This window comes from Pundamilia nyererei, unplaced genomic scaffold (genome assembly GCF_000239375.1).
Source record: "Pundamilia nyererei isolate P.nyererei 1_Seehausen unplaced genomic scaffold, PunNye1.0 scaffold00173, whole genome shotgun sequence".
NCBI lineage: Eukaryota > Metazoa > Chordata > Actinopteri > Cichliformes > Cichlidae > Pundamilia > Pundamilia nyererei.
In genome coordinates this window covers 1,167,035-1,179,563 of record NW_005187574.1, presented here as the reverse complement: position 1 = coordinate 1,179,563, position 12,529 = coordinate 1,167,035, and the positions used below count along the sequence as shown (strand labels likewise).

The window sequence follows — 12,529 nt, the reverse complement described above, 5'->3', positions numbered from 1 at the left end:
GACTTCTTACAGTGCATATATATTTCAAGGACCTGCTGACAAACGGAGAAATCCTGAAGAGTATAGAGTGGAATTAATGCAACTGCCTTCCTTCTTAAAACTCCATTCATGAACAACACAGCACTGAATCAGTTCATCAACTGTTCAAGCAAAGGTTGACGGCCTGTGGTTGTTCCCAGCGGACAGGTGGACAGGCTGTGCACAGCAGATCGTGCACATTATGGATTGATTGCACAGCAGCACTGCGCTGCACCAGGCTACATCTTCACGATGACCTCTGTTTTCTTCCTTTCAGAAAGACTGATGTTCAGAGGAGGTCACCCAGTCATGTGATGGCTCGATCCCTGTTTTTACACGCACATCCAAATGTCCTTGATCTAGACACTAAAGCTCATTATGCATTGGATGCATCTGTCTGTGAACGAGTGTGTGGGCAGATAAAGGCTTCGAGTGTATAGAATAACATGCACTGAAGCCTTGATTGTGACTTGTAGTGTAATACAATAAAACAAAACCTGTCCTTTGAGGCATTGTGGTAAAACGGTTAAGTTTTAGATCATTTGATACAAAAGGACGGATGATTCCGTGACACCGCTGGGCTATCAGCGCAGCATCTATCAGAACACTGTTGCTACCACTGCAGATGAACTACAGCAGAGTCAGCTCTTTGGCAGCAGCCTCCTCCCCCTCCACACTTATCATGGACCCATCTCACATTGTTCCTTCGCTACACTGAGCATCATCGGTAGGATTTATACGCGACCTGACGAAATTCCGCGATTTCCATTTTTGGCGTGGACAGCGCTGCGTGCTTCGCTCCAGAGGAGAGGATAAAACTCCTGCTTTCAGAGAAGCGCAAGACAAAGACATGTATCACTGGCTGCTCTACGTGTTTCTGGGTGTCTGGTAAGTGTGTGTTGATGCAAATGAGCAGCAATGTCTCGATCGAGTTAACACCGACAAACGAATTGAGATAATGGCTGCAGATGTCGCCGCCTCTGCGCTCTGTCCTCGACATAATCCGCTGCGTTTTTCTTGTGGTGGTTTTATAGCAGGATGCTATTTGAGCTGTGGTGTTGGAGGAGACCACAGCGCAAATAATCCTTATTTGTCAGCAAAACAGTTTGACTTTCATTTCAGCGCGTTTCTCGGTCGCGTCTAATAGATTTTTATTTGACCTCCATACAGGTTTTTTACTGAGAAGGTAATAAGGCTTTATCTGTCTTGTTACATCAGTAGAATATCCTGGGGCTCTTCTGAACACATAGCTGATTATTTAGTTCTTGGACTGACGCAAAAGTCTTCTTATACTCAGGACTTCTGTCACCAAGGTGTAAATTATGTCATGACTCTCTGAATCAACTTCGGCTTTATTAACACAACCCTGGCACCAGTTCTCTGAAACAGTCACTTTAAGGACTTTGTAAGGTAAAAACAAATATTTGAGAGAGACTCATCAGTTGATGTGCAGCAGACCCAGGTTCAAGGAGCCGCATCCATCTACTGTGACTAGTTGGGGTTTGGTAGGAAGGAGAAAAGAAGAAACGAGAGCATAGAGAGACAGAAGATTAAAATTAATGCAGACGCCAAAAGAGGGGAGTGGAGAACTGAATAACTGCTCAATGCATCATTGGAAGTCCTCCAGCATCCTAAAGCCTTTAGCTACAAAAGTGAGGCTTGGTCCATAAGTATAGTTAAAAGTATTATTAAAAGGAAGGTTTTAAGCCTTCTCTTAAAAGTAGAGAGGGCGTGTCCGGTAAATCCTAGCTCGGAGCTTATTCCACAGGAGCCTGATAGCTGAAGGCTCTGCCTCACATTCCACTTTTGGAAACTCACCAAACCAAAAATAAGCCTGAAGTCTAAGAACAAAATGCTTTACTGTTAGCACGCAATACTAACAGGTCTTTAAGACGTGATATGGCCTGATTATTCAGGACTTTGTATATGAGAAGAATCGTGTTACAAACAATTCTGGATTTAACACAGAGTATTAAAAAAAGGATATCTATCCCACTCTCACTCGTTTTGGATCAGCTGAAGTCTTTTCAGGGAACTTTTTTTTAACCTGTCCTGTCCAGCAGTTGTAGCAAGCAGATTAATGGTCTAAATGCTTTGTTGTGCCAAACATATTTCCCAACAGGGCCAACGTAGACTCTCTGTAGGCTCCTCTTGGTAATGTTTTGGTTGTGTTATTATCCATATTATTGTCTGTGTGGATATTATGCTGGAGCAGGCAGTGGGTCTAGAACAGATTGGCAAAAGATAAGAGAAAAAAGTGGAGAGAGGAAAGAGAGAAAAGAATGGTGATGGGGGAAAATCCAGGAGGAAGCAAACAGACAATCTGGATCTGTAACAAAGCACTCACAAGCAATACACGACACCTGAAAGACAAAACAGGAAGGTACACAAGCAAATATATATTTTCACTGTGTGTGTGTGTTGGTGTGTGGGTGCATGTGTGTTTGTGAGTGATAAAGAGAGTGGATGTGAGCGTGTGTTATAAAGCCTATTTGAAAGAAAAAGGTCAGAAATTGCAACAATGGGAACTTTCAGGGAACTTTTAGAAAAGCCTGCTAATAAAAGTCTTTTAAAAGGAGCAGTCTGTAAGAAACCATAGTCGGGATTCTGTGAATTCCAGCCTAGAGTTAACAAATGCATGGTCATGTTTCCCAGCAGCCTGAATGAGATAGGTCCAACTTTAGCAATATTTTAGCAGAGATGACAGACGTCCTGGATATTTGTTTATTCTGGATATTTGTGGCTGTTGCTCAGGTATTAGAACAGGTCACCTACTAATCGGAAGGTTGGTGGATCAATCCCTGTCTGCTCCAGTCTGCATGCCAAATATCCTTGGACAAGATACAAACCCCAAGTTGCTCTTTGATGCATCCATTGGAGTGTGAATCATTGAAGACTCTAGTGGACCCAGGCTCACCCAAACTGGGAGCACTGAAGATCGAAAAGCAACAGAGAAAATAGCGAAACAAACAAAACATATGTGTAACAGTTCTGTGGAAGCTCAGGAATTGTGCTTTACTCTAAAATTGTAATAGTGTTTCTATAACGTTACTCTAACCTGTGAGGGATTTTGCTCAATAAACAACTGCGTTGCACCCCTGTCCTTTTATCTGCTTAATATTGCAAAAAGAGAAGCGTTCTGTCTCTGAGTGATACTGAAAAGCTAGTTCATGCAGTTATTATTTCCAGGCTACTTTAAAAGCCTTCAGTTAATCCAAATCACTGCAGAAAGAGTACTTCAGAGAGACCACTGAATGATCTGGGTGCAGCTTTCATGTGGTGTGGCCACTGGAGTGAAGTGTGGGTAACCAGGAGGTAACAGTGGAGGACCCCGACCACTGAATACCCAGTTTTTTTTCTCTACTGTGTTATATTGAGCCCCCCACTCCAACAGCTTACAGTTATGATTATGATGTTCTTATTGTCTTCAATCAGTGATGAATAGTAAGACGTTCGGGCTTTGCGGAGGGCTTTCTTATAAAGCAGCAAAACTATTTCTCCAGGCTAAATGATGATCCTCTAAATTTATGACACGCCATTTCCTCTCCAGCTCACGAGTCATCAGCTTCAGGCTACGTACTAAGTTCCTACACTTGGCCTTCCACTAAGTCTGCACAAACAACTCTCAACAACTTTTGTACTTATTTTATTCTGAGTGCTCAGTATGCAATTAACTATTAAAGTGATCTAAAATTAATTACAGTCCCCATACCGTTTGCTGGGGATTTATTCATGGATTTATTACTTCCAGGCTGGACGACTGTAATTCATTATTATCAGGAAGTCCTAAAAACTCCCTGAAAAGCCTTCAGCTGATCCAAAATGCTGCAGCAAGAGTCCTGACAGGGACTAGAAAGAGAGCAGATTTCTCCCATACCCCTATAATATACTACATTAAATCCAGAATAAAATTTAAAATCCTGCTCCTCACATACAAGGTACTGAATAATCAGGCCCCATCTTATCTTGAAGACCTGATAGTACAGCCCAATTGAGCATTTTGCTGCCAGACTGCAGACTTGTGCAGTGCTTCTTAGGGTTAAAAGTAGAATGGGAGGCAGAGCCTTCCACAAACAAACCCTGACAGGCACACCTGTGAGGTGAAACCATCTCAGGTGACGACATCATGAAGCTCACTGAGAGGCTGAGGGTTGGCAGTGCTGTCAACAAAGCAAAGGGCGGCTGCTTACAGGAATCTGAAATATAAGACATTTTTATCCATTTTTCTTTGCTGCATCATTCCTTATATCTTGTGTCATATATTTAATGTCCTCAGTGTGTACCTACAATGTAGAAAGTGGTAAAAATAAGGAACCAACCAATAAAGGAGAAGGTGTGTCCAAATGTTTTGCTGGTAGTATATGTGTGTGTGTGTGTTTGATTTTTACAATGTTTTCTCCTCCACAGTTCAGCTATTGGACCCAGTAAACAGGACGAAGAGGACTATGAAGATGTACCTATAAATAAGACCTGGGTGTTATCACCAAAGGTCTATGAGAGCGATGTAACGCTGATCCTTAATAAACTGCTGCAAGGTTATGACAACAAACTACGGCCTGACATTGGAGGTACATCACTTCAATTTAGCTGACCTAAATTCACAATTATAGTTATCTTAAGGGACTTTTCATTGTATGATAAAGATATTACAACATTAAGTCATGTGACACTGTGTGGCAGGCAGAGCTTGGACCCAAATGCACTTAGAAACAAAGGGAGTAACTAAAGAAGGCAACTTTATTTGCTCTAACACCATACTACAAACAAAAATCCAAAAAGACTAACAGAAACAACCAAAAAACTAGAGAACTAGTGACAGAGAACTAGGAGGCTCAGAGGTTATGAGGGGAAATACAGCGTTCACAGGAGACATGGGAACACACGACAAACAGGGCGACATGACAACGAGCAGAAGGAGACTGAGGACTTAAATACACACAGGATAATGAGAGGAGGCAACAGGTGGAAACAGAGCTGGGGTTGATACAGACCAACAGGACAGGGGGAAGAAAACAGGATACAGTGTACACAGGACAAGAGACTGTCAAAATAAAACAGGAAGTACGATAAACAAAGACTAAGACACAGGCAGGACAGTGAGAGCCGGGGGAAAAGACAGACATGACTGACTGAGAAGACAGAAAGGGAACATCAAACACGGAGACAGGAGATAAACAACATGAAGACAAGGCTGACTAAACACAGGACTGAGGAAGAACTCTAAGATTACTAAGAACCGAAGGCCATGAACCTCAGAATCACATAGAATATTCTTAATAAGCAGTCATGTCCAGAAACACTGGATCCAAGACCCAGGACCATGACAATTATAGAGTGATTAAGTCTGCACTGCATGCTTCCACAAGTATTTAGATAGACTCTTATGAATTCAGATTTAATAATAATAATTTCTTCTTTATTTTTTAATTAAAAGTTCAGTAAGAGTAACGAGTCACCTCATTACTGTTACATAAGTAAAGTCTGTGAAGAATATAGTTCGCCAAATAGTGTCGCTCTGCATATGAACTTGTGTGCTGTCGTGAGTATCAGCTCCCCTCTGGCTTCTCTCTTCCACTGTCAGGTTGTGCAGAGTTGATCTTCAGGGCAATTTTGGAATAATAGTATTATTGTATTATTCTATACAATATAAAGCGCCTCGAGGCCACTGTTGTTGTGATTTGGTGCTATATAAATAAAATTGAATTGAATCTTTGATCTTCCATCTTATGCAAACACGAGAGTTGCTGTTTAGAGTTAAATTAAGACACATCTTAGAAAAGGTCAAATAATTTTCCATCATTTCTGCAATTCTGACCACGCTTTCAGTAAACATAACTTCACCCCCACCTCCAAATCAGTGATGTGCAGTATATCTCTCTGTTGTGTTTCAGTGAGGCCCACAGTGATTGAAACAGCTGTGTATGTCAACAGCATTGGACCAGTGGACCCTATCAACATGGTAAGCCTGCCTCTCAACATATCTCTAGATTCTTTATCCAGGGTTACTGAATGTCTTTACAAACCTGAACAGTATCTGGACAACTTGTATTCATGCTACAGTTTGAATGCTCTTTCAAAGAAGTCCCCTAACAGTATTTTTCCATGGCTTTCAACTTCAACCCACTGAGGAAGAGTCCTCCTTGTTGAAAACTCTGTTTAAATAAAGTGAAACGTGGTTCACAGTGCCAACAATTTATTAAGGGGAAATCTCAATATTTAAGGTTGTAATTGATTTAATTATTTAGCAGTTTTAACACTTATTTAATGAATGTTGATCATTTGATTTCACTCTCTATGGTCAACGTGTCATCAAAGTCATTCAAAGGCATTTGAACAAACTTTTGTCATTTTTATAACATCTCAGTGAAAAAAGAGAAGTGATAAGAGAACATCTGAGTCAAATATGCAACACATTATAGAGGTGGCAAAAGCAAATTCTTCTAGTAACTGTTTAAAAATTGTTCTGGTTTGTTTGCATGATTCCCAACATCTGTTGCAGGAATACACAATTGACATCTTCTTTGCCCAGACATGGTATGACAGCCGCCTGAAGTTCAATAGCTCAATGAAGCTGCTCATGCTCAACAGTAACATGGTAGGCAAAATATGGATTCCTGACACATTCTTCCGGAATTCCCGAAAATCAAATGCCCACTGGATCACTACTCCCAACCGCCTCCTTAGGTTGTGGAGCAATGGGAGAGTCATGTACACATTAAGGTAGGACAGTTTTGTAGCCAGTTTGCTAACGTCTTTGAAAGTATTTGTCATTTGTGCAGCTTTAGTGTGTACATCTGCTTTTTGTCATGTAGTTCGCTTTTAAGTGAATCCAATTTGTCAAAGTCTGATAGTTTTTTATGTATTTATGCTTAAATAAAGACAAGACATACGGTGACTTTAATACTATTAGGCAGGGAAAAACAATTCCGACATTTTTTTTTTTTTTTCTGACATAATTCTGTTTCTGTCAGGTTGACTATAAATGCGGAGTGTTACCTTAAGCTGCATAACTTTCCAATGGATGAGCACTCGTGTCCACTGGAGTTTTCAAGCTGTAGGTGGTCAAACATATTCCCCTCTCATTGCTGAGTCTGTCATCTCAACTGCAGTTTCTGTAATTTATCAGAAAATCATACCGACTAAGCCTTTATTCGCCCTCTCCTTGCCCACTGCCCCATCTGCTTGAGGCTGGCTACTTTAAGCTTGTGCCAATCTATCATCTACTTCACCAGGAGAGAGAGGAAGCCACACAGTCCCATGTCTTGGACAGACTTAATGAATTATGCACTTTTTTCTGTGCTGTCACGTTGTCCGTTTCATCCTTCATTTGTCACTTGCATTGTGCTTTGGCTGCTCATCTCTTATTGTCTCAATCTTCTTTGTAGTTTCGCTTCTTCCATGCTAGAAGAAGGACAAACGCATTACAGACATTTGGTGTAAAAACAGCTTTTCATACTTTTTTGTTTATCTTGTTAATGAAGTCTGAGCATGTCAATGCAAATAAAAGTTGATATTTGCTTTTATCTTAATCGGAGCCATTGTATTTCCTAAACATAGGTCTTTCTTAAGCTTTGTTAACATGTAACCCATAACCTTAGAAGTATTAGAACGACATCCTTAAATGTGCATTTTGAATCATTTAAACCTTCGAACATGTAAACATTATAGAAGTCAGATGAATGTATAAAGAATTTTCCTTTTTTTTAATACACACCTCAGGTGGAGCTTCTTGTCAAAAACATAGTTATTTACAGTTATGCTTATGTTTGGGCTGTAGATGGTTATCCTAAAAACGAGATCATGTATCGGTGGCAGAGACGAGCAGTAGAGGTGGCGGACCAGCGGTACTGGAGACTCTACCAGTTTGCCTTTGTGGGGTTGAGGAACACCTCTGATGTCGCACACACGCAATCAGGTTAGAGACTGTAACCAAGTTCACTATCATAGTATCAATGTTGACTTTAGTCTTATGCTACAAGCTGTCGTTGTTTTGCGAAAGCAGAGAGTCAACATTGTCACGTGAATTTGCTTTTGCCCTTCATTTATTAAACTTTCAGGGGAATATGTCATCATGACAATCTTTTTTGACCTGAGTCGGAGAATGGGTTACTTCACCATCCAGACCTACATCCCCTGCAGCATGATTGTGGTTTTATCCTGGGTCTCCTTCTGGATCAACAAGGACGCCGTCCCAGCACGAACATCTCTAGGTTTGATCATTTAATTCAGGCACAGATAAAATCAAATGTGTCTGTAAATTACTGTAATATCCTTTAATCTTTGAAATATTTCCATATAATGAGCTGCAATCAGCTTCTGAACATTCTTACTATAAATTATACAGCACACATTATGGTCTGTGATATCTGAAAGTTGAGGGTTAAGTATTCTCCCTGTGATGGTGTTACTGGTTTAAGGTATGCAGGACTATAAAAGGAAGATTGCATACTCTCTGCCCAATAAATAAACGTAACCTTATTTTTCACAGTCAGCCAGTCTTAAATTGAAAGTTGTTTACTGCGTTGCTTTTTCAGCGGAGTAAGTGTTTCATCACTGCTCATACCAGCGTCCCTGTCCAGCACATCCTCATCACTGATAGACCCGGCCATACGAGGTCGTGCTCTGTGTCGTGTCATAGCCAGAGGTCGTTCGGTTACAGCATACACTCTATCCTCTGGGTCTTTTTGATATGATGCCTTCTTCTGTGCTCACTGCGTCTATGGGGATGGTGTTCGCCCACCCAATGTATATTCCAGTGGACGATGAGAGTCAAAACTTAAAAACTGATCTATAGAGCGCCTTGAGGCGACTGCTGTTGTGATTTGGAGCTATATAAATAAAATTGAATTGAATTAACAGGTGAAGATGGCAGAAGTACACATATGCTGTACTTAAGTAGAAGTACTAGTGTAAAAATATACTCCAGTAAAAGTACTATTTTGTATTTTTACTGGACTCTTTCACATCCTGCTGGTCTGAGCAGGGAGACAAGGAGGCCGTTTATGTGGAAAGACTGATCAATGGTTATGGGAATTTGTATATTAAGGATCATGAAACTGACCTCATGGCCCGTGTTAGTCACGTGTTAGTCACGTGTTAGTCACGTGTTAGTCACGTGTTAGTCACGTGTTAGTCACGTGTTAGTCACTGGTGCCAGTTTGGTAATTATGCAGATTTACTTTTTTAAGGCTGGGAAGACCTGCGGTCATTGAATGCATGATGGAACCACTGAAACCATACAAACCACTTGTATGCTTCCACTCTTGCTATGCTAATTCTTTAGAAACTTTGGAAGCATTGTGGTGAACCCAGTTCATATTATTTCACTTCCCCTGTCTCTTATCATGTGTGCCATGTGCTCGTGAGCAGGAGCATTCACAGTGATATAGTAAAAGGACACAATAGTGACTGAACACTCAGCTATTACATATAAATTAGGTGAATAACATATATGTGTTTTTATTTTTCCTTTTCTTTATCCTGTCATAATTTAGATGACTAACGAAAAGTAATTTAACCAAATAAATGAATATTTGTTATGTTTTACTTTGGACAAAGTTAGGAAACAATGTCCAAGTAAAGGCTGATGCTGCCATACACATTAAAAATATTACTTGTCTGTTCTGCAACCTAGAAGTTTCCTTTATGTCTTTAAGTCTTACGAGGTGCTGCTGCTTATACTACTGCTATTCTTCTATTCAAGTCAAGCTAAAACCAAGTCCAACATTGAAACCACCTTGTGTTTATGTGTTTATGAATATTTGTAGGACTGATATTCTACCACTAAATTCGTCTCAATCCTTTTAGGCATCACCACAGTGCTTACCATGACGACTCTCAGTACCATCTCCAGGAAGTCCCTGCCAAAGGTTTCCTACATCACCGCCATGGACCTTTTTGTCTCTGTCTGCTTCATCTTCACCTTTGCTGCTCTGATGGAGTATGGCACTCTGCACTATTTCACCAGCAACAGGCAGACAAAGAAGTCTAAAGCCAGCAACACACAGGTACCAGATTTTTATTTGATCCCTTCTTCATTAAAGAGCCACAGCATCGAGTACTAACACGGGGAAACGACTGTGTGTGTTCCCTCTACAGCAGAAAGCATCAAGCATGGTGAATATCCGGCCCGGCCCGTCGCTGTTGCAGATGAATAACATTGTACCCTATCACGGGGAGGATGATTACGCTTATGAGTGTTTAGATGGAAAAGACTGTGCCAGCTTCTTCTGCTGCTTTGACGACTGCCGTTCAGGTGCCTGGCGTGAAAACAGGATGCACGTGCGAGTTTCCAAGATCGATTCTTATTCACGAATATTCTTTCCTACTGCTTTTGGCCTTTTCAATCTGGTTTATTGGATAGGTTATTTATATTTATAAAACTGGCACCTCAAAGGACAACCGGAGTGTATCATATAGAAAATTTCCCAGAGACTGAGCTACTTGTATATAGTTAGAAATAGGAGGTAGTCATTTTAACGGCTTACTGTTACCAGCCGTCCGATTCCAGCAAGATGCAAAAGTCAAAATAGGAAAAGAACCCTGAATTTCATTGAAACTATAGTTGTGGACATTTGGAATTACATCAAGTGTTTGCACGGGTTAAACTCGAGAGAACACGGAGGAGTTTTTGGCGTCACTTTTTAATATAGTTTGTTTATTCCTTGCCACTGTGCTATTGACATTGTAAAGTAGGAAGAAGAAGGTGCATTGCAGCTGTAATATATAATGGCAAACTATTAGATTTTTTTAACTCTTTTAGAAAAGCCAGTAGCTCTTATCATATAACTAACCTGATTGTCAGCAGGTCAGCAGCCAATATTTGAAATATCAGCAGTGTGTTTGAGAAATGTCTGGTCCTGTTGGTCATTAGTCGTTAAATAGCTGAAAAACCGGAGCATCAACTGGACCAGCTTCTGCTCAGAATCTAGGAAGGATAAATTTGTAGTATTGGCCAAACGTTGAGTTGTCGAGAAGCGGTGGTTTTTACAGAGGCCTGATTTTATATCATAACATCATAAAGATGATGCACTGCTGAAGGCACAATTCTGAATTTAAAGGAAGAATCAAACTAGACTTGCATTTCCTTTTATACATTGTTGCTGCGTATAAAACACAGCGTGACTTTTGCCGCATGACAAAGAGCAAAGTGTACTGAAACGTTTTCAGTAATATTGTCTTAGAGTTACAACATTTTCAACAACATTTTAATGGCAGCTTTCAACAATTTAAGATTTTTACTTAAAGCTTGCTTTGTTTCCTATTTTTCCTCAGAGATGACAGAGGCTCATAAATCTTGTAGCTATGTATTTTGCAGTGAGGTAGAAAGCTCCATTCACCATATATCACTGTTTAAGTCACGCCAGTGGAAATTTGGACTCCTGTTCTCAAAATGATGATCTTAATATTTTGGACTTCTGTTGTTCTGCAATACTCAAATCAAAATTAGGGCTATGGCTAAAATCATTCACTACTTGCTGGATATTGGACTGTACAGTAAATTTCTCATTTGTTGTTTGGAGTACGGAGGGAAGTTACCTTTGAAAGTGTTATGAAGTTGTGATATGATCCACAAGCGTGAACTAAGATTTACAAATCAGCGATTTCTGTGGGACTTGTGCAGACTCACAAATGTGGCTCCACATACAGACACAAAGCAATGTGACCACACAGGAGCTGAACGTAATAAGTTGTGGAAAAGTAATCAGTATTTATTCAGATTTGGTTTACACACGTTTGTAAAATAGTTTCACGTGCTTCATATTTGTGTCTTGCGCATTAGTGAGTCCACAAAAGTTACACACAAATCACTGCACACATTTGTAAGTCTTAGTTTATGCTTGTGGATCATATTGTACGCATTCGTAACCATTTTAAGACAGATTTCTCTTCATGATGCCATCAAAGTATCCCACAATGCCTCGTGAAAATAGCGTATAGCTGATGGCCAGCACCTGAGCATTTCCTACCATCGTGCTCAGCACCAACAGAAACATGTCAGATGGAGAAGAGGAAAGAGAAGGCGGTGCCTTTGCTTGAAGATTGACTGTTAAAGAACTATTTTTGGATTCAGTGTTGCTACTTCAAATAGCCACGTCAAAAAAAAGCGCTGCAGTTTTAATTTGCGACAAATAATGTAAATCATGAAGCTCAAACTTTGTTTTTAAAAGGGCTCAGTACTACGCAATTGTGATGATGTTAGCCAGTGTTAAGATATTGGATTTTATATAAACAATGACTGTGTGTACTAATACATTTAGGATTGGGTAATTTCCTACTGTTTAACAAATGTGCAAACACAAAGTGCTGACATGAACCCACAGCATTATGAAAAAATACTGAGAATTACATGTGACTGTTGAAGGACGCAGCTTTCATTCCTAAAAATACTCATTCTTAATAAATGTACTAGTTATGGTTTAAGGAGCTCCAAAGACTACGACGACCTGGATGACTGAGAACCTTCACAGATATACTAGTTATGCTGGCGCATACTATGTGTCTGCATAGA

The 12,529-nt window shown here is 40.2% G+C and overlaps 1 protein-coding gene across 1 annotated transcript; it reads left to right on the top strand.

The window, feature by feature from the left end:
• The first annotated feature begins 672 nt into the window (after positions 1 to 672).
• gabrg1 (gamma-aminobutyric acid type A receptor subunit gamma1) lies at positions 673 to 11,828 on the top strand. Its single transcript, XM_005746149.1, has 9 exons — positions 673 to 906; positions 4,426 to 4,586; positions 5,910 to 5,977; positions 6,518 to 6,738; positions 6,990 to 7,072; positions 7,796 to 7,933; positions 8,076 to 8,228; positions 9,826 to 10,025; positions 10,117 to 11,828. Exons 1-9 carry the CDS (start codon positions 869 to 871, stop codon positions 10,396 to 10,398), a joined length of 1,344 nt encoding a protein of 447 aa, XP_005746206.1. The 5' UTR covers positions 673 to 868; the 3' UTR covers positions 10,399 to 11,828.
• Positions 11,829 to 12,529: the final 701 nt, after the last annotated feature.